The sequence below is a fragment of the Osmerus mordax genome, chromosome 6, assembly GCF_038355195.1.
Source record: "Osmerus mordax isolate fOsmMor3 chromosome 6, fOsmMor3.pri, whole genome shotgun sequence".
NCBI lineage: Eukaryota > Metazoa > Chordata > Actinopteri > Osmeriformes > Osmeridae > Osmerus > Osmerus mordax.
The window spans coordinates 12,286,723-12,308,368 of NC_090055.1; the positions used below are offsets into that span (position 1 = coordinate 12,286,723).

Genomic DNA, 21,646 nt, shown 5'->3' on the forward strand with positions numbered 1-21,646 from the left:
GAGAGGGGATGACATGCGGTAAAGGGCCTGGGCTGGAATTGCACTCAGGCCGCCGCAGTGAGATGATCTGCAGCGACATCTAGTGAGACAAATCCTCAAACAATGCACAAGTAGGTTAAATAAAGTATCGACAATTCTGAAACTTCACTGCAGCGCAATGATGCGCAAATAATAAAGACTCAATCAAAGAGTTTTCATATTCAAAGGTGCATTCTTTGTTTCTTTGTTATTGTTTGTACAAAACATCTGTACATTTCAACAGCAGCACAAAGGTAATATCAAAGACTTAAATCAATCACAGAATCAATGATTGACTTGAAAATCTAGGTTGGTATCATAGAATTAGATACTGACACAAATGTTAGCATTCACTAGCATTTTGATTTCTCATCCACACATATTTCTTAATTAAAACTATTCACAATCAAGACATATCCATCTTCCAAACAAGCAAAAACTTGAACTAAAACGACACTGTTCATATCACAGAATTAGCGCTAATATTGTATTTAGTCTTTAATTCCCCATTTCAGAGACAGATATCCCCAGTGTGCAAGCAACGCCATTTTTTGGCCTCGTCACTCAACAGTGTATTCTGGAAAACTATCCAAGGCACTACTAGACATCTAGTTACAGTCGATCTACCTATAGATCAAGTGTATAACCCATGGTTATAAATAAATTATATGGCACACACACTCACAGAAACTAAAAGGTTGCAGTATTTAGTTATGCACGTCCCCAACGTGTTTACAAAATGTGCATTATCATCATCACATATCACTTATTCAAATTTCCAATAGGTACTTATATCTATTATTTCTATGGCAGCTGTTATAAAGTGTCCCTTTAAGCACCAAGATAACATTTTGTTGATTGGCCTACAGTACATTGAACCTGTGATTAAAATGTCATGTTAACAGGAACGTCCTGAGGGTCTACAGGTGCTTTGGGTAAGGTAGGTGGCTCCCCCTATAGGGAGGTTTGGTGCTGTGCATAGAAAGGCTCGATGGATTTTAGGCTATGGAATGGCCACACGCAGACAACATCAACCTCATCATCATCGTGTTCTCCCATGCAGCATTAGTGTGATTTACCCTGAGTGTCTTCATGACATGAATGTCCACAGCTATGGCAACCCTCACTTAGGTAGTTTGGAGGGTGTGTGTGTGTGTGTATTTGTACATTGTAGTGCAGATAGTGTGTGTGTGTATCTGGTAGAAAAAAAGGTGCATGCCTACACCAGACAATGTAACGTATAGATCCTGTACCTATTTAGTGGCAGCATACAAATATATTGAGCTATATATTGAGCTCACTGGCACAGCTTGACAGAGAATGCACGTTTCACAACCTGGAGAAGCCCTGAAGGAGTTTCGGCTTGTTTTACTAAGATTAGTCTGAACCCACCCATCTGGGCTACCCCAGGTTTTGAAACATATGCCCCCAGAAAGTCTCTATGCTCTGAATGTAAACGAAAGATTTTTCACACCAACCGACCTGTTCAAGTGTTACAGGTGCCACTGTGTTGCACGTCAGAATGCCTTCAGACCCTACTTGACCCTTTGTGGGTTTATATGTAGGTTCTTACACCTGCCATTAAGTCACACCAACTTTATCCAGCTCCAGTATACCACTGAAAAGTGAGTTTGAGCAATTCAACTCTCTTAGCACATTATAAACCAACATAACTTTCTTATAAACCAAAAAGTCTCTGTGGAAATATTGTTGTCACATGCGTGTATATATAGGTTTTGATCTATAATATTAGCGAGGTGTACATTGAGGAGAAGGAGATGTAGCCGTGTCCCAAAGTGTGTGTGAATGTAGAGCTGAAAGTTCTCATCGAGCTTGAAGCATAACCTTCAGCCAAGGGATCAATCCCTATCCCATGGCTCACAGCTCCCCTCCTCCCCCTTCCCCCCTCCCCTTCTTCTCTCGTCCATTTCAAGGATCTGACACCCCAGAAGGTTGGGTGAGTCGCGGTCAGGTCAGGTCAGGTCAGAGGTTTTGGTCCTGCTCTCCCCAGCATGTCCTCTGGTTGGTTTCACACAGCAGACTGGTCACCGTACTGGTAGGTCAGACGGAGGACTGGCAACTGTTCTTGGGCATCGACCCGCCCACCACCACCATAGAAGACCTTGTGCTGCCTCCGTCTCCTGGCCCCGCCTCTGCCGATACCTGCTCCTCATTGGTCACACTCTCCGGGGCGGGGTCTGGATATATGACCAGGAAGCAGGCGGTGAGGAAGCCGAGGAAGGAGCCCCCGGAGGCCAACATGGGGATGACGCGCACGCTGCCCACCGCGTCCACGATTGCCCCGAGCGCCGACGCCACCATGATCTGGGAGACATACACCTGGCAGGTCAGGATGGCACAGTCGATGCCGAAGCCCCGTCGAGAGTTGCCCGGGCTGTGATGGATGTACTGAGAGAGGAGGAGGAGGAGTTGGGAAAAAACGAGGAGTTCACTCCAAATACTCACACTGTTTAGCCAGCAGGGTGTTCAAGGAGCATTTCACTCAACAACAACAAAATCATTCGTTCACCATGAACACAATACATGCAAATAACGTTTAGAAACTTTTGGGGGGGTTCCTGAAACATTCGTATTTATCTAATTCACATCGTAAATCCAAAAATGTTTTGTCATCATATAATACATGCAGCATTGATGCAAACAATATATACAGTATACTCGACTCAGATGTAAATACATTTGAGTCGAGTATTGTCTATGCAGTGTTTAGGACGCCGTGACGCCTACCTCTTTAATCTCGTGGTACTGCCCCAGCAGGGCGTAGGGGCAGTAGGAGATGGACATCGAGATCACTCCCATGGTGCTAATGCTCACCATGGCGACGTACACATTGGGGAAGATGGCCATGATGGCAGTGCCTATGGAGAAGACCAGCGTGCCCAGGGTGTAAATGATCCGGATGCTGAGGTCCGAGTTGTCCAGGATCTTCTGGAGCAGGGCTGAGGGGTGGGGGAGATGGGCAATTGCAGCAGTAAAAAAACAAAACACAAAGCACAAACAATCATATAACATGATATCCCAATACACGTGCGATATCACAATATATCGCAAAGAGAAGTAAAAAAGCACATAATAAGCCCTACATGTGTTAAAGCTACTACAGAAATTACAGCAATATTTCCAAAGCGTGCTCAGGCTGATATGACCTTTTACTATTGGAGTTTTGCAGTGAGATGACTGAGGGTATGAATGACTGTTTGTGTCTGTTGATTTTGGCTAGTCGGTGTTGAAGTGGGAACCAGAAGCCAAGGTCTGACACTCTGGGGGCAGATGGTGTCTGCTGTCAGACAGGTGGGATTCAGTGTGTTTCAAAGCAGCAGCGTACTACCGTGTGTGTGTGTGTGTGGGGGGGGGGGGGGCGGGGCGGGGTGGGGCAGGGCAGGGCAGGGTCGTACCAGAGCAGACGGCAGCCGTGGCAGCGTAGACCACCAGGCCCCAGCAGCCCATCTGGACTCCTTTGTGATAGTTCTGCAGTTCTGTGGAGTTAGCTGCAGCCTACGGATGCGCACACACACATGCATACACGCATACACACACACACACGCATACACACACACACACGCATACACACACACAGGTTACATTTGAAACAAACAGACAGGACAGAACCGACCGAGCACAGGATGTCACGGGGAGATTCCCTTTGTATGTTCCCAATTCTACACCTAGGCATTCTACACCGACAGACCAACAGCCAGTGTGCGTGTGTGTGCGGCGCGCACCGCTCCCCACCGTGGGATCTCCCCCGTAGATGACCTGTCCCATGAAGTCGGTGTAAAACACGGCCTCGCTGATGATGGAGAACCAGGTGAGCAGGTGGCACACGCACAGCCTCCACAGCTGGGGGGGCATCTTCAGCATGGACAGCCACAGCAGCCTGACAGTGGTGCCCTCCTCTTCCTCTTCCTCCTCCTCCTCCGAGCCCTCCTCCTCCTCCGAGCCCTCCTCCTCCAGGCTGCCGCCGTTCTGCGGCAGCTTCCGCCACACCTGGCCGCCCCGCAGCGGGTACAGGTCGTTGAGGCTGCGGGACGACGTGATGGGCTGGGCGGCGGTGGGGTGAGGACGTCTCTGCCGGTGGCGATGGACGACCACGCGGCCGTAGTAGGAGAAGGTGAAGGAGGGCTGGCGGTAGAAGGTGTGTTTGTGGCGGCGGGCCGGCACGTTGACGTTGGAGGGGCGGGGGCCCGCGCGGGTCTGGGTGGGGCCGCCTGTGCGGGCGTGGTTGCGGGTGTGGACGCGGGCGTGGGCAGAGCTGCACGACAGCTCCCCTGTCCCATTGAGTCCTTTCACCTGGTTGACCTGGGGCAGAGGAAATATTTAGTACAAGGGTTGATATAACAGAATGACCAGGTAGAGGACGACATACTAGTTTGTGTTTATGTGTTTGTGTGTATGTACGAGCCAAATAATAGTTTTCTTATATTTATGCAAACGTCTATGAGTATTTTGGAAGAAGTATGTATTGATATTTTGTCCCACCCCTTTTTCTTTTCCCATGGCTATATATAGGGAATTGAGAACAGTGACCTCCGGGTCTAGGTATGGCAGTACCTCATAGCCTTTTGATATTAAATGCAGGTATGTAATATAGTTGAGAAGCACTTTTTGTTCCATTTGCTGAAATAAACTTCACATCCTAAAGGTTAGACAGTAAAATGAAATCAATTTCTAAATCTGTAGGCGTCACAGGACTGTAATAAACACGACCAGTCATTGAGGTAGGACCGGCACTAATGATTGGACGGATTCGGACCGAAGGCAATGATTGGACGGGCTACTTGTCTGTCTACCTCCCGGCAGTAGTCAGGCAGCGTGTTTGTGTGTTTTGGATGTGTTTATCTAAAGGGAAGGGCTGGTAAAACTAAGCTACCGAGCCTTAAAGTCCCAACTTTACATTTAGTTTTATCTTGTCACTTGTATTGGAATACTGTAATGTAGCGGGCTATTCTCAGGGCCGCACGCCCATACACAAAACACACATACACATGCACCCGATCATGCTTGGTTCACTCCAGTCCACTAGGGACAGCAAGGTGTCAGTGGAGGCATCCTGCAAGGCAGGGAAGGATAAAAGAAGGAATTGGGGAGCTTTTGTTTGAACTCCATGCCTTGACACCTGTGTTTGTTCCTTCACTTTTCAAGGTAATATAACCATTCACTTTTCAAGCGTAAGGAACCTGTTTGTGCTGGCCCAAGTTCCCCTAGGCTTGAGGCCGGTAACAATTGGGGGCTCGTCCGGGATACTTGCCGAGTAGGAGCCGGTTCTGAGGAAGATGGCGACATCTGAGCCACGGCAGGTACTCCAATGGGAAATCCATAAGAAGCTACTACTGCTGAATGCAAGTCAGCTGTATCAACTAGCTGCAACTTTGGACAATGAAGACAATACTGAACTTTCGAAACTCTCTGAACCGGACATGTTTTATCACATTTCGGATTACATGAAGAGTGTGAAACTACAGGACCTAGAGGATGAAGGCATGTCCCGGCTACTACATCTGCAGGACACTATAAATGAAATGATCGCCATTGGTCCATCTGGACATTCAAGATCATCCTCACCTACAAACATTCCGGTATCTTCAGTCCACACCACATGCAGTGAAAATACAGGCAGGCAGACACTACAAACGCCTATTGACTCTGTAAACACATGTGTGGTTAAGACACCTACTGATCAGGTGGTCAGAATCACTGATGTAACAGCCCTCTTGCCTCGTAGAGAATTTAAAATCCAGGGTGGACAAATTTCAGATTCTGGGTCAGAAATATCATACACCCATATTGGTAAACAAATTGATGAGGCCATTGGAAACGGGATCACAGAGTCTGAGATTGTACGGGCTGTATTGAGGGTAACCAAAGGAGTTTTTTTTAAAGAGTACCTTACAAACAAAGATAACTTCACTGTAATTGAGCTGAAGAAAGTTCTTAGGACCCACATTCGGGATAAAAGTAGTAGAGAGTTGTTCCAGGAACTGAGTAATACCAAACAGCAAGACATGGAAACCACTCAACAGTTTGTGTATAGAATAATGGCCCTTAGGGAACGGGTACTGCTTGCAGCAGAACAGAATGATATTGACTTTAGTTATGACAAGAAATTAGTGCAGGGGGTTTTCTTGCACACACTTTACCAGGGTTTAAGTAAAAAGAATAACAGCATCCGGCATGGCCTTAACCCTCGTGCTGCCTTCGGGTCACATGACCCAAAGGTTCATAACGAACCATCGTTGTGTTTACCCAATTTTACCCAATACAAAAACAAATTAAAATAATTTTCTTTTAACCATTCCAATGTGGGGGGTCTGAGACAGCCCGACAGTTAAAAGAAAATGCTTCACTTTGTTTTTGTATGAGGTAAATTTGTCGCAATACGACGGTGGGTCACAATGACTGATGGGTCAGAATGACCCGACGATAACACAAGGGTTAAACCATATCTCGCCCAGGTCAGTGATGAAACCATCTTAGCAGATAACCAGGTTGACAAGTGAAGAGGCGGAGAGGGCAAAGCGTTTCTTATCTTCCACAAAATATAGACCAGTCACAGTCAGTGCTGCCCAGCATCCTGGCGATGCACCAATTAGCTCCCCAGCAGAGCCATCCATTGTATCGGAAGTTAGAGCAAATGCTGTCGCCATTACCGAACTGTCAGCCCAAGTGTCTGCATTGACTAAAAACCTGGAAAAATGTATCCCCCACAAGCCAAATGTCAAATTTCGCCCCAATGGGAGCTTCCACTGGGCAATCCCAGAGAACATCAAGGAATGGAAAATGCCAGGAATGCCAACAAAAGGGGTATGATTCCTGCAGTCACTGTTTTCGTTGTGGACAGAGTGGACACCGTGCTGTAGGGTGCTTGAACAGGTCAGGGTCGGGAAATGGGAGGAGGTCATGGGAGAGGGACGGCCTGTGACTTGCCCCAATTCAACGTCCCTTCTTAATTGTAGCTCGGCCAACACGGACAACTCAACCATCCTACAAACCTCTCTCAAAACCCCTGAGGTTAAACGGACAGCCCAGCTCATTGGAGGAAAATGTCTTGTATTATGTTGTATTAATGGGGTGAAAACTGAGATGCTGTTAGATACAGGGGCTCAAGTAAGTGTTGTGGGCAGGGAGTGGGTGATGGAGAACTTGCCATATACAGATATCAAACCCCTAGAGACTCTACTCTCTGAACCTCTTCATGTTACTGCAGCCAATGGCTCTAGAATTCCATTTGCTGGCTGGATTGATGCTCATCTAGAGATCCTTAGTTCTAGTCAGGGTAAAGCGTCCATTCAAGTCCCTTTCCTCGTTGCACAGAGCAACCCCAACTACCCCCTGCTTGGAGTTAATGTCATTGTGGAGCTTATTCGGGAAAACATTGCAGGCCCTCTCAATTTGAGTGTTCTCTTAAGTGAGGCTTTAAACTTAAGGGTTGACACCGCAAAAACAATTGTTTCTGTTGTCCAAGAGGAACCAGTGGAGGAAAGGTCACAGGGCTGCCTCCTCATGACAGGAAAGAGAGGCCTCATCATCCCAGCTGGCCAAGTGTGGGGGGTGAGGTGCAAGGTGCGAAATTGTCTTGAGGAAAGAACAATGTGTTTTGAGCCTGCCATAGAAACAACTTTGCCCGAGGGACTAGAACTGTTCCCAGCCATCATGGAAGTGCGGGGTGCTTATGCAAAGCATGTAACCATCCCTATCCAAAATTCAACCCAACATGATGTATTTCTCCCCCAGTGGGCAGTGTTGGGCCACCTGGAGAATGCCTGCACCATCTTTCCAGTGTTGACCCTGCAGCAGAATCAAGGCATTCCCCTTACAGTTACCTCAGCTACTGCCCAGCCCAGAGTACATGATCCTGCTGAGAAGTGGAACCCTCCAGTGGACCTATCCCATTTAAGGGTAGAGGAACAAGAGACAGTTAGGCAAATGTTGTATGAGGTGTCAGATGTGTTCTCTACAGGAGAGGGTGACATTGGGTGCGTCCCATCTTTACAGCTGAAGATTAACCTTAAGGATGACACCCCAGTACAAAAGCGCTATAATGCCATACCAAAACCTCTGTACACGGAAGTAAAGGCCTATGTGCAAAACCTCCTAGAGCGAGGGTGGATTAAAAAGTCCCATTCTTCATATTCCTCCCCTGTTGTCTGTGTTAGAAAAAAAGACTCCAGTTTGCGCCTCTGTGTGAATTTCCGAGAACTTAATCGCAAGACCATTCCTGACCGACACCCCTTACCCCGTATCCAAGACCTCCTTGACAACTTAGGGGGGCAATCTTGGTTCTCCCTTCTGGATCAGGGAAGTGCGTATCATCAGGGATTTGTGGATGAGGGGTCAGAACACTGCACTTCTTTCAGCACACCATGGGGGCTTTATGAATGGATCAGGCTTCCATTTGGGTTAAGTAATTGCCCAGCTGTGTTCCAGAGCTGCATGGAGTCCGTTCTTGAGGGTCTACGAGATGATAATTGCTCTCCGTACCTTGATGATGTCCTTTGCTATTCAAAAACCTTCTTAGCACATGTGGAAGATGTTCGGAGAGTGCTGTGTCAGCTGAGAGCCAGTGGAATCAAACTGCGACCCAATAAGTGTGACCTCTTCAAACGGCAAGTTCGTTATGTGGGCCGACTGGTGTCTGGCGAAGGCGTCCAAATAGACCCCAAGGATTTGGAGGCAGTGACTCAGTTGAAGGAGAGGAAACCGACAACAGTAGGGGAAGTAAGAGGTCTCCTGGGCTTTTTGAGCTATTATCGTTCTTTTAGCCAAGACTTTTCGCGTGTGGCCAGACCTCTGTTTGAACTTCTGCAGAATATGGAGCGGGGCTCAAGAGTAAACATTGCTCAGTCAGAAAAAAAGAAATCCAGCAAACAATTGCCATCAAGAACACCGGTCAGGTGGACTGAGGAACATAGTGCTGTTGTGGGCCGGCAGGTCGCCATGCTGACTAATCCACCAATTTTGGCCTACCCTGACTTCAACCTTTGTTCTTCATACCGATGCATCTAATGAAGGGCTTGGTGCTGTCCTTTATCAAAACCAACAGGGCAAGTTACGGGTGATTGCTTATGGATCCAAGTCACTTACCCCTGCAGAACGGAATTACCATCTCCACTCAGGAAAACTGGAATTCCTGGCCTTAAAATGGGCCATTTGTGACAAATTTCGGGACTCTCTATTATACCCCGGAGTTTACTGTCTACACAGATAATAACCCCCTTACTTATATCCTGAGCACAACCCGGCTAAATGCAGCTGGGCACCGTTGGGTGGGTGAGCTGGCTGACTTTAACTTTGACAGAAAGTATCGCCCGGGTAAGAATAACATTGATGCTGACACACTTTCTCGTTTCCCTGTCTCACTTATTCAGCACATTGGAAAGTATACAGAGGTTCTGTCTCCAGAGGTGGTAACAGCAGTGTGGCAAGGGAGTATAGTGGCCAAAGAAAAGGATGTGCCATGGATTGCTGTTCTACAGCTGACCGCTGACAATGAACAGGAACCCCCAAGTTCAATGATCATTCCACCCGAGGATGTAAGAAGTGCACAGCACGAGGACAAGGCAATGGAGGAAATCATGAAGTTGAAAAGCAAGGGGAAAAACCTCACCAAGATGGACAGAGAGAATGTGTCCAGTGAAGCCCGAAGGTTGATGGGGGAGTGGAGCAGGCTCTTCATACAAAATGGGTTATTGTACCGACAAACTGGACCTCATAAGCAGCTGGTTGTTCCAACAAAATTCAGGGCCCTTGTTCTAAAATACCTGCATGATGAAATGGGCCATGTGGGTGTTGAGAAGGTCCTTAACCCTTGTGTTATCCTCGGGTCATTCTGACCCATCAGTCATTGTGACCCACCGTCGTATTGCGACAACTTTACCGCATACAAAAACAAAGTGAATAATTTTATTTTAACCGTTGGGCTGTCTCAGACCCTCCACATTGCGAAGGTTAAAAGAAAATTATTTGTATTTGTTTTTGTATTGGGTAAACACAACGATGGTTCGTTATGAACCTTTGGGTCATGTGACCCGAAGGCAGCACGAGGGTTAATCTGATGCGAGAAAGATTCTATTGGCCATATATGCAGCGGGAGGTGGAGGATTACGTCCTGAGAAGGTGTGCATGCATTCAGCAAAAACATCCCTCTATGCGAGACAAAGCACCAATGGGCTCCATCTCCACAAGCTCACCTTTTGAATTAGTCGCCATTGACTACCTCCATCTTGAACCGAGTAGTGGGGGTTATGAGTATATCTTGGTCATAATTGACCATTTTACACGCTTTGCCCAAGCTTATCCCACTAAAAATAAATCTGGCAAAACAGCTGCAGAGAAACTATTTAATGACTTTATCCCCCGTTTTGGCTTCCCGGAAAAACTCCACCATGACCAAGGTTGTAAGTTTGAAAATGGGTTGCTTCAGAGGTTAGAGCAATTGGCTGGCATCTCGCACTCTAGAACAACCCCGTACCACCCCCAGGGGAAATCACCATTCTATCTCCTTTTTGGGAGGTCCCCGCGGTTGCCAGTGGACCTAGCTTTTGACCTCAACTCTACCACTGAGAAACAAACAAAACAAGTCTTTGCAGAGAAGTGGGCGAGACGAATGAAGGAGAGGCCTACTACATTGCCTCGAAGACCAGTCAGAAATCATCTGAGAAAGCGAAGCGCTACTATGATCGTGGGGTCAAGGGGGTCACACTTCAGCCAGGTGACCGGGTGTTGGTACGGAACTTGTCAGAGCGGAATGGTCCGGGGAAACTCCGAAGCTACTGGGAGAAGACCATCCACCGGGTTGTTAGCAGAGTGGGAGAGGTGGCCAGCCCAGTGTATAAAGTCCAAGATGAAAAGGGAGTCAAGCGTGCCCGTGTCCTACATAGGAACCTGCTCTTACCTGTCAGCGACCTCCAGCTGGATGGGGACGCCCAAGCCAGCCCATCAGTGCACCAACGACCGGTGAGGACAAAGAGACCCCAGGGGCAGAGGTGCTCTGACGCCATGAGCCGAAGTGACTCAGATGAGAGCGAGGAAGAAAGCTATACTTTGCGTCCTATACCCGATCATATCATAGATGTTGGAATGCAGCCTGGCTCATCTCACTCAATGAGTCAACCACAAAGTGGTCAGTCAACATTAAGACCGTTAGCAGCAGAGTTTCAGCCCCCTGTTCCACCAGTTAATCAGCTGGAGCAACCTGCACAAGTTCAGGGAGTGCCAGAAGTCTGTGAGAATGTCGGTGATGACCTTGAGGGTGTGGAACTGGTGCAAGAGCAGGAAGAGCTCATGCCGAGAAGATCTGAACGCACAGTGAGACCAAGAGAAATGCTCACATATCAAAGTCTGGGTCAACCGTCATATCAACTTGTAGTCCACGCAGTAACATATCACCCCCCTTTACATTTCCATTTCCATTTAGTCATTTAGCAGACGCTCTTATCCAGAGCGACTTACAGTAAGTACAGGGACATTCCCCCCGAGGAAAGTAGGGTGAAGTGCCTTGCCCAAGGACACAACGTCATTTTGCACGGCCGGGAATCGAACTGGCAACCTTCAGATTACTAGCCCGACACCCTCACCGCTCAGCCACCCTGACTTTCCAGAATGACCTGTTGCCATACTCCTCGTATCTTGTGTGGCAGCCTCATTGGAGACCAGTATTGTGGGGCTATTAGCCCTGGGGAGTAGTTGCAAATAATCAAGATGTCAGGAGACCTCCTCTAAAAGTGGGGGAGAGTGTAGCGGGCTATTCTCAGGGCCGCACGCCCATACACAAAACACACATACACATGCACCCGATCATGCTTGGTTCACTCCAGTCCACTAGGGACAGCAAGGTGTCAGTGGAGGCATCCTGCAAGGCAGGGAAGGATAAAAGAAGGAATTGGGGAGCTTTTGTTTGAACTCCATGCCTTGACACCTGTGTTTGTTCCTTCACTTTTCAAGGTAATATAACCTTTTTTTGTGGGTTTTAAACTGCTGCAAATGAGTGTGGATGATCTAAAAACAAGCATACTAGTAATGGGGTGTTTCGTTGGTAAAAGATGTCTGTGTGTGTGTTTGATGTTTGTATATTATGATTTAACATGGTTTTGGGCAACGGACGGTGGTCGCCTGTGTTGACTAATTATGCATTTGGCAGTGAATATGAAATGGTTGTTGTAGCCTGTCTTTTATTGTAGTCTATTTTTATTGATTGTTAATAAAAGTGAACTCCATGCCTTGACACCTGTGTTTGTTCCTTCACTTTTCAAGCGTAAGGAACCTGTTTGTGCTGGTCCAAGTTCCCCTAGGCTTGAGGCCGGTAACAGTAACACTGCAAAATCTTACGGTCGGCATTATGGGTTACAAAAGAGCCCGTCTGAACGTGTTGTCACCAAGGCCAGGGCAGCATTGATACTGGGACTAACCTCAGTGTGCTCCAGCATGCTGCTCTTGTCCTGGGTGAACATGTTGCCGTCTGTCTGGTCACGCCAGCCCTGGTCGTCCCTGTAAGGTGGGGGGGTCCCGGTGGGGGTGCCCGGCTGTGGGCTCGACGGCTCCAAGTCCTGGAAGATGGAGGGCTCGATGTCGGACAGGAAGTGCATGTCGGGGTTCAGATCGGCGTCCAGCTGGATGGTGGCGTCTGGCATGGCCAGCACCGAGTCGCTCTTGCTCCGCCCTCGCTCCACGCTCAGCATCCCGAGCTCAGGCTCAGGCTCAGTCTGGCTGGCATCGGCGGGGAAGAAGGAGTCCTCCTCCCCTATCAGCTCCCCTGCGCCGGGGGGCAGGTCGTTGGGATGGATTGAGGCCAGGCTGTTGGATTCGTCTCCCTGGGCGTCCCGCTGGGGGCTGTAGCGCTCCTCCTTGATGCTGAACATATGCAGCGCCACCGACACGGTGAAGATGACGGAAGCAAAGAGGAAGAGGACCTGTTCCTGCGACCCGAAGGCCTGCCCTAGCAGGGTGTTGGACCAGTCCAACCCCCCCATCATATACCCCACCGCACCCCCCAGACCTGAAAACACACAGCCACAACAGATTACTGTTAACTGTAACAGCTCACATGCTAACTGACTCCTGTCATAACATACAATGTACACCAACTATACACCCATGTCCAACAACTGTAAATGTAAGCATGAAAGAGTTTCCTACAGCATTACTGCTTCAGTGACTGGTGATCTATAACTGCTTTGATGTTTACTTTAAGGGGGGAGGGGGGGTGGGGGTCAGGTGTTCTGCTGATACTTTACAGCCACACTAACATGCAACCATCAGAGTTAGTGAGTGTAAGAGAGGAGTGGAACAGATAGGACAGTGAGACACAAGAAGGTTAATCTACAATGAAAAAGCCCTATGATGCTAAATGTGCTAAAGAGGTAAAACGCAAAATGAAAATAAATTCTAATTATATAAATGCTAATGTGCTAATGATGTATAATACTAAATCTGAATGTGCTGGGTAAACAGACAACAAGCCAAATCCTATGGAAATACAGAGCAGGCACGAAACGTCAAAGGCATTTTTCCTGGGTTAAAGGGTGGAGATGGGTACCGGCGGAGAAGGCGTGGATGTTAAGCGCCATATCCTGCTCGTCCGTGTCGGCCAAGTCCAACAGGTACGCTCTTATTGGTCCCTCCGATGCGTCTGCGGAGAAGTCCAAAACGACAACGCCCAGCACCGTCAGCACGATCCCGATTGGCTGGTGATGTGGCACGTCTCCGATAGCTAGGCCTGTGACAGCGGACAACCACCACCATGGTTGAAGATGAGGCATGGACATAGTGCTGAGCCACAGACGGACTGATATAGCATTCTAATACGTCTCCATAGTCAATAAAACAGACTTCATAAACCTTTCTCATAAAAGTTGCCTCGGTTGCATTTGAAAGGTGACAGGCAGACCCTTTATGACATGTCATATATCGATGATGCCGAGTGAAGTGAGTCGACGGCCTGACCTATCAGAGAGCCGTTGAGAAAGAGCGCCACGCCCAGCAGCACGCCCACGCACAGCACCAGGATGAAGGGTCGTCTCCGCCCCCAGCTGAGGGTGCAGCGGTCGCTGGCCGAGCCAATCAGAGGCGTGAAGATCAGCCCCAGGATGGGACTCAGGAACCATGTAAGACTGTTGTACTGCTCGGGGAGACCTGGGGGAATCACACAAACACACTTCAAATTATGTCACATGTGGCAGAACGTAATGTTCAAAGAAACAGGATGTGATACTCTGATTGCGTGAGTTGCCAAAAACTCATAGGAGTACATCCTCTTTCTTTTTGTCTATAACCTCCAGGAACTTAAGAGCCAAGCTGCTGGGGGCATCGGTAGCTCAACAGGTAGGGCTCGTTCTATAGGCCCTAAAGCGGTGGCACGGGTTTGAAAGCGGTGGCACGGGTTTGAAAGCGGCGGCACGGGTTCGAATCGGGCTCAGGCAATTAATGCATGTCCTTTCTCTTTCCACTATATTTCCTGTCAATCTCAACTGTGTCTGTTCCAAAAAAAGTCCAAAATGATATCCATGATGCTTGACCATGCTTTGGTGAAACTTGGTGACAAGCAGGTTGGAAAGACCGAAAAGCACAAACACCCTTATGTCAACATGGGAGGGCTCTGTGTGTATGAGCATTGTACTGTGATCAATTATCATTTTCAATGGCTCTTCAAACATATCACACATGCCAGGCCCAGGTTGTACATTCCTGAGGTCACAGAACACAGGGTTCCCAGAGCACTTCCTCTCCGATAGGTTCTTTCCAGAAAGGAAGAGAGAAGAGCGCTGAAGTATTCGCATGTCTGGACAAGTGTGCAAGTCAGAGGTTACAGCATACAGCCTACAAGATACAGCCTGCTGGCAAACACAGAGTGCTGGTGGAATCACTGTGCCCTGGTTATTACTTTTTATACACTAGAAAAAATATGTCCAGACATGGGCTGAGGACCTGGGTTGAATGGCTATTTAGAAAAGCATTTGGTTACTTTTCAGCGCATGTCTGTCACAATGTGGCTAGTGGACTATTCCAAAATATGTACAGCACCGGGCAGAATCGATGAAAGGTGATAGTTCAAATACAGTACATAACGTTGACATTTTATCCAAAGCGGCGTACAATAAGTGCACATAGCGCTGGACACGTTTCTGATTGGCACACACACACAGATTCCTGGAAGTATAGATGGGCAATTGCGGATATCTGCAACTGAATTGTAGATATATGTAACTGATCTGCAGTTATCTGCAAGTGAATTGTTGAATTCCATTACAAGATATCTTTAACTCCCCTTAATGTCGTTTTTGGATATCTTCAATTAAGTTTTAGCTAGTCAGAATGACGTTTTAGATATCCCAAACTGAGTTTTGACTAGGCAAATTGACATTGCAGATAAAAAAATACAATAAAATAAAGCCTTTGGGAAATGAAACCAAGATTCGATAAGAACCGGATTTGAAAACCAGAATCGGAATCGATAAAATTGAAACTACTGAACCCTAGTCATGGGTGGTGTTTGTCTATTTTTATGTGCGTACGAGGCTGTGTGAAGTATATGTCCAGTTAAACATCATTGACTGGCTCCTGAAATAACTGACTGGCTTGGGCTCTAGGGAATGGTGGGAAACTTGGCCAACCACGACCGGGAGGGGGGATAAAAAAAGACAAATAATATAGTGTCAGCGAGGCTAGGGGACCTTTTTTTCCTACCCGGATTTCTCAACGTGGAAATGTAGTCTGTGAAGTTAGGCAATAGATCAAGTTTCCCCATTGTCTGTTAACCTTCGCTAGCAGAGAACAGGCTCCTCGGTGCCAACTACATTTAGTCATTTAGCAGATGCTCTTATCCAGAGCGTCTACACTATGTAAACTGCTTTATGTGTAAACAGACACACATAGGGCCCTGCATAGGAAAGCATTCCCAGGAGAACCCTATTTTTATTGATCGAATGCAAAGGTATACAGTAACTTTACGTAAAACGCAGGGGGAAATATGGAGTTTGTGGCAATTTTACATCAATATTCCTCCCAGTGGGAAAGCAAACATAGTGAAATGTGCCAACTCACACATTCCAGCCATACCTACCAAACGTAGTATAAGCTTTTGTTCTTTTCTGCTTTGGTGGCAAACCTGGCAACCACGCCTGTCATGCTGCCTGTGCAGATAGTTAACATACCCTTTCCTCCATCCAATCCCAGGTCTAAACAGAGGGGGGCCAACCTTCAGCTGAAGACACTGTAGTATTCAACAATGTCCGTACTGCTGAGAATCAGCACATGCGTCACTTTAAGTAAGGTGTTGGTACTTCCGACTGCAGTTTATGTGCCATCTGTCATCCGCTGTGGGACAAGTTGTTTGGTTTGCTACCTATCTGTAGTAATTTAGGTTGTTTATAGCATATTATATTTTACTAATGGCACTAATATAGTTAAAACATTTTTACCAATCCGCTGTAATACAGGTAGCACTGTATCATTTACCAGTATGCAGTGATACAGGTTGCTTATGTTATTTTGTAATACCAATCTGACAGGTTAGTTGTCATACTTTCAACTTTAAGTAAGACAGGGAGTTAGTATGGTTACGTACCAATCTGTAACAAGACAGGTGTGACCAGCGCAGTCTCCATGGCATAGCAAAACTCCCGTCCGAACATCACAGCCCCGTGCATGACCCAGCGACGCAGGGGGATCTTGTCCCCGGTTTCCCCCTCACTGACGACGACGTCATGGCTGTCCCCGTCCCCTTCACTCGGTGGCTTCACCTTCACCACCACCTGCCCCGCTTCCAAAGGCTCCAGCTCTGCCTTCAGAGGAACCATAATGTCCGGCTCAACAACTACCATACAGGGAAGACCCAACTATACGAGGCGTGATGAAACAAGGCAAGACAAGGCTAGGCCAGACTAGAAGAGTCCAGACCACAGCTCTCCCAAGTGTGTATGCTCCTGTTACTTAGATGTAGTTGCAGCTTCCCGTTGCTTTCAGTCAGAAGACTTCAAGTCAACCTTCAACACAGCAACAATATATATCCAACCTCGGTTCTCCTGTGAGGTACTGGGGGTATTATTGTTTTAAGTTAAATGGTGACATATGGCTTTTGCGAGAGACTAAATGTCTCTACTGTCTGTTGTGCTGAATCATTATCCAAGTAAAACGCCTTTGAATAAGAGCCAAAGTCATGTGGTAATTGGACAAGAAGCTGAAGTGGGGGAAGGCAAGGAGGGGTGTGCAGGCAAGGATGAGGCCAGAGAGGGTGAACGATGCTTCTGTGTCCATCCCCATTGGTGTCAATCAGTAACCTGCGAGGTGGAGGGTGGAAAGATTTAGTAAACACAACTGCATCATCAACATGAAATTGTTTTACCTTTTAACTTTGGTAAATGGGTCATAGGTCTACTGAGATGGCAACCAGCAGGTTACTGCTAAGTTTAAAAGTATATTATCATGTCATATCAAATGATTTGTACTAAAACGTCATGAAAAGTGCCAAAAGTTGGCAGAAGTTTAAGGCTGCTGGTAAGCAAGAATATAGTATCCTGCCATAAAGCTATAATGCTGCGTCATTGCATTAGGTAAGACTTACTTCGATGGATGAATAAAATCATGCAACCCATGAATAGGTTGAGTCAACCACTAAAAACTGTTCACATGACTGAAAAAATAACAGGAATAGTTTTGCATAGACCCTAAATAGTCTATTCAAGCACTTACCTTATATAAGAGGTCGACACAGTAACAATAACCCACAGGTGGCTCACCGATCAGGAAACAATTACTCCTAAAATCATGATAGTCAACAGTTGAAACATAACTACATTTCTTGATGCGTGCGTTTTTGCTCTGACTCGGGTACGTTTTGCTAACCCCTTGCTCCGCCCACACTTGTTCTGACTGGGTTCTATCAGAAAATGGAATGTCAAAGGCCCCCTAATTTGTATGTTGCTGTAGGCTGGTGTAGCTTGGCTGGCGTAGCTTGTCGGGCCCGGTCAGGGCACGTTTGAAAGTGGTCGTTTCCAAATGATACGGTATCCTTTGTGGGATTAACCAGTACTACAACAGACGTTTCACTACCAACTTGATATTGTCCACTCGTATCATCTCTTACGTCAGACAGCTGTGGTGATTGAGATGTTTCTTTGGCTGATTCTAATGCGTAATGACAGGTGCCTCTCTTGTTTGGCCGAAGTTGAACGGATGCTTGACTGGATGGCCAACATATTCTCCCTAAACATCAATCCACTAGTAAAAGCTAGAGTTCAGCCTGAAGCGTAGCTGGCTGGCAAGCTGCAACTAAATGTGAAGAGTGAATAAGTGTATTAGTTTCACTAGCTAGGTAGCTAACGTTTGATAGCCGCAAGCTAACTAGTTTTATCCAAACAGCGAGCTAGCTAGGTGGCTCGTTAGCTAGCGCGCTAAATAGGAGCCAGCAAATCACAGTTGATCGTTTTGTGTCGTTTGGTTTTCACTTGATACTTGTTGATAACAACATAAAACGTAGGTATACTTGCTAGCTACTTACCGAAAGGGTTTTCTCTTGTTCAATCAAACATCCCAGTTGCATTACTTATCGTTCATCCACGCAGATCTATCCGACCGTGGTGTAGCCTAACTACAGATGCGCAAATGTCTCTCGCTCATTTCTCATTCATTGCTACACCGACTGTAACAACTGCCTAGTTTACTCAAAGCGGGGGCAACTACAGTAGTACTAGTAGCAAGCAAGCTGACATCATCAAAACGGATTACTCACTTTCCATCCACACCTTCCCCATGAATTTAGTTTCTATATATAGCTGCTTTAAACTAGTCTACTTGCTTTATTACTAGCTATCAAACCCAGTTGCATTTTAAATCTGAACAACCTTTTAAAAGCCATTTGTGTACGGATTGCCATTTTGAATTTATACTGCTATAGGCTATTTAATAATTAACATATTACAAAGGTAATTGCAAAATTACTATTTAATTTAGCTTTAGTAAACAGTATGGACACAACAGTGTGTATAATCTACTGAAGTGTCACGTCTACAGTTCTTATGGTTTGTAGTTTTGTCAAACTAGAAAAGATACAGATTCTTCAGAAAATGTGTGTGCTTCCTGAAAGCAGATTAAATATTTTTTATCAAAATACTTTAATAGAATAGGGATCAAGAAAAAAGAAATTGGTAAGGGGTAAGTGAGAAAACGAAAGAGAGCCAAATAAATATAAAGGCACGAATTCTGCAGCTCTAATGTTCTATTAGAATAGAAGGTGAATGGCATTGGGATATTTTGCACAAGAGACATACATTCGATATTAAATATTGAATAATGCTATGATGGATAACATTATATAGAGAAAACTATAGCTGTAGAAATATAAATGAAAATAAATAGTGTCTAATAATTGTAATAATGTAAATGCTTCATGTAAAGACATGATAAATGGTAAGATTGAGTGAATTCATGATTATAGAGATAGTAACAGTTAATACTCTCGAATTCTTTTTTAATTTGAAGACTCAAGAGCAAGCACAATGAAATAAGCACGCAACAACACTACCATAGCCTTATAAACAAACACCAAATGTTTGCATATAGTCTTCAGGTCTTATTGCAGTCATGTGGTGATTATTTCTCTGTCAACTTCTCTTGTGGTTGCCAAGAGGAGTAATGCATAGGCTAAGGCATTATTTGGTAAATGGCACATCAAACTGTAAAGCAGGAACAGTCCACAGTGGGTTCATTGTACTGACAGTGGGCTAGATGTTCCCCATGACTCGAAAGCCTATAAGAAGGATGCAACAATTAGTTCATTGGGCCTAGTTCACGTTTGCCATGGCTATGCAGGAGAACATGGATTTAAATAAGGTGATACAGTACAACAAGTCACATCCGATTGTATATGTACTATTCCCAGTAAGGTTGATATCCTTAATACATTAGATTGTGATTTTCAATATGTGTTGTCCTGTCACTGTGCTGTTTTGAAAGTTTTTGCAAAGTGTGGAAAGTCTGTTGTACATGAGTCCACTAAAGCCTGTAGGGCATCAACACGGACATTGGACCCACTCTTTCCACAGGTCTCAGTCGCGAACCACCTTTGCTACACAGTGAAGTTGGCGCCCATTTCACTGTAGCTCTTGTACAAAGAACGACTTTATTCGAATAAGTCTGCAAGCATAGTCCATCGGTCTCCTTCCAAATCCCCTCCACTACACCGCATGGTTACTGGCCAGCTGGGGCGACGAGGCCAGGCCTATTATCATCACGCTGTGAGCGATGGCTGTCACGGCCCCCGCAGAGCCCTTGGAGCTCTTCTGCATGCTGATAATCTCCCCGCTGCTCTCCTCGGCCGCGCCGCGCCGGCAGAAGCCTCTCACGGTGGCCTGGAAGTTGTTGGTGACGAAGCAGTACACGATGGGGTCCATACAGCTGTTCAGGCTGCTGAGGGTGACCGTCAGGTGGTAGACGATGACCTGGTGCGGCATGTCGGGGTAGAAATACACCAGCACCTGCCTCACGTGGAAGGGTGTGAAACACACGGTGAAGATCACCAGCACGGTGCTGAGCAACTGCACTGCCCGCATCCGCCGGACACGGCTCTGCGGCATGAGCCGCCGGTCGGCCAGGGCGCACATGACCCGCGCGGTGAACGCCACGATGACCACCAGCGGGAGGAAGAACTCGAAGACGGTGAGGAAGAGGAGTTTGGAGAGGCAGCAGCCCGTGTGGCGGAAGACGGACGTGAGGAAGGAGTACGTGACCACGATGGCGAACACCCAGATGGAGGCGCACACGACCTTGGCCACGGTGGGGCTCCTCCAGCGGCGAGATGCCTCCAACCTCACTACCGCCAGGTAGCGGTCCACGCAGATGCTGGTGAGGAAAAGGATGCTGCAGTACATGTTGACAAAGTAGCTGAAGATATGAACGTAGGAGCAGTTGATACACTTGCCCCCGCTGTAATAGAGCATGATGCGTGTGGGCAGCGAGAGGTTGACCAGCAGGTCCGTGACTGCTAGGTTGATCGTGTAGATGACAGAGGTGGTCTTGGGTTTGGTGCGGAAGCAAAAAACGTACAAGGCCACTGTGTTAAGGACCATGCCCACCAGGAAGATGAGGGTGTTGACTACCACCAAGGTAATCCACAGGCTGTAGAAGTCATTGTAAAGACCCTCATCTAGGTGGGCTAGGCTGGCCATGTAAGGGAAATTCTCAGTGTCAGTGTCCGAGCTGTTACTACTGCTGCTGCTTGTACACAGATGCATTGTGGAAAATGTAGTGTCGATGCGAGGTGATGATGTCACAGAAGTGTTAAGCTCCATGGCGCTCTTGGGTGGCCCAAATCTGGAAGACAAATAAAAAATTTATTACGTACAGTCCTTCTCAAAACTTAACACAACAACAAAATACCTATTTACTTTCTAAGGATTTATTTTTCATTAGAGGTGCAAAGTTGTTGACAGTAGCTCCATAATGGATGTGAACACATTATTAGGGTACAGTTTACAATGTTTTCAATCTAATCCGTTTAAAAAACATTGATGGTTATTGTTTAATGGGTCAGATGGCTGATTTGTTATGGAGTCGGGCTATTAATCAGAATGTTGCCGGTTCGATTCATGGCCGTGCAATATGACGTTGTGTCCTTGGG

The 21,646-nt window shown here is 46.7% G+C and overlaps 2 protein-coding genes across 2 annotated transcripts; both read right to left on the bottom strand.

The window, feature by feature from the left end:
- slc45a4b (solute carrier family 45 member 4b) lies at nucleotides 1-18,616 on the bottom strand. The gene is made up of 10 exons (XM_067238710.1): nucleotides 18,530-18,616; nucleotides 17,722-17,788; nucleotides 16,598-17,309; nucleotides 13,978-14,166; nucleotides 13,571-13,750; nucleotides 12,444-13,030; nucleotides 3,772-4,338; nucleotides 3,435-3,534; nucleotides 2,767-2,978; nucleotides 1-2,427 (listed from the first exon to the last, which is right to left on the bottom strand). Exons 3-10 carry the CDS (start codon nucleotides 16,851-16,853, stop codon nucleotides 2,080-2,082), a joined length of 2,439 nt encoding a protein of 812 aa, XP_067094811.1. The 5' UTR covers nucleotides 16,854-17,309; nucleotides 17,722-17,788; nucleotides 18,530-18,616; the 3' UTR covers nucleotides 1-2,079.
- Nucleotides 18,617-20,204: 1,588 nt separating this feature from the next.
- On the bottom strand, nucleotides 20,205-21,317 carry gpr20 (G protein-coupled receptor 20). The gene has a single exon (XM_067238805.1). The coding sequence runs from the start codon at nucleotides 21,315-21,317 to the stop codon at nucleotides 20,205-20,207; it is 1,113 nt and encodes a 370-aa protein (XP_067094906.1).
- Between the last annotated feature and the right edge of the window lie 329 nt (nucleotides 21,318-21,646).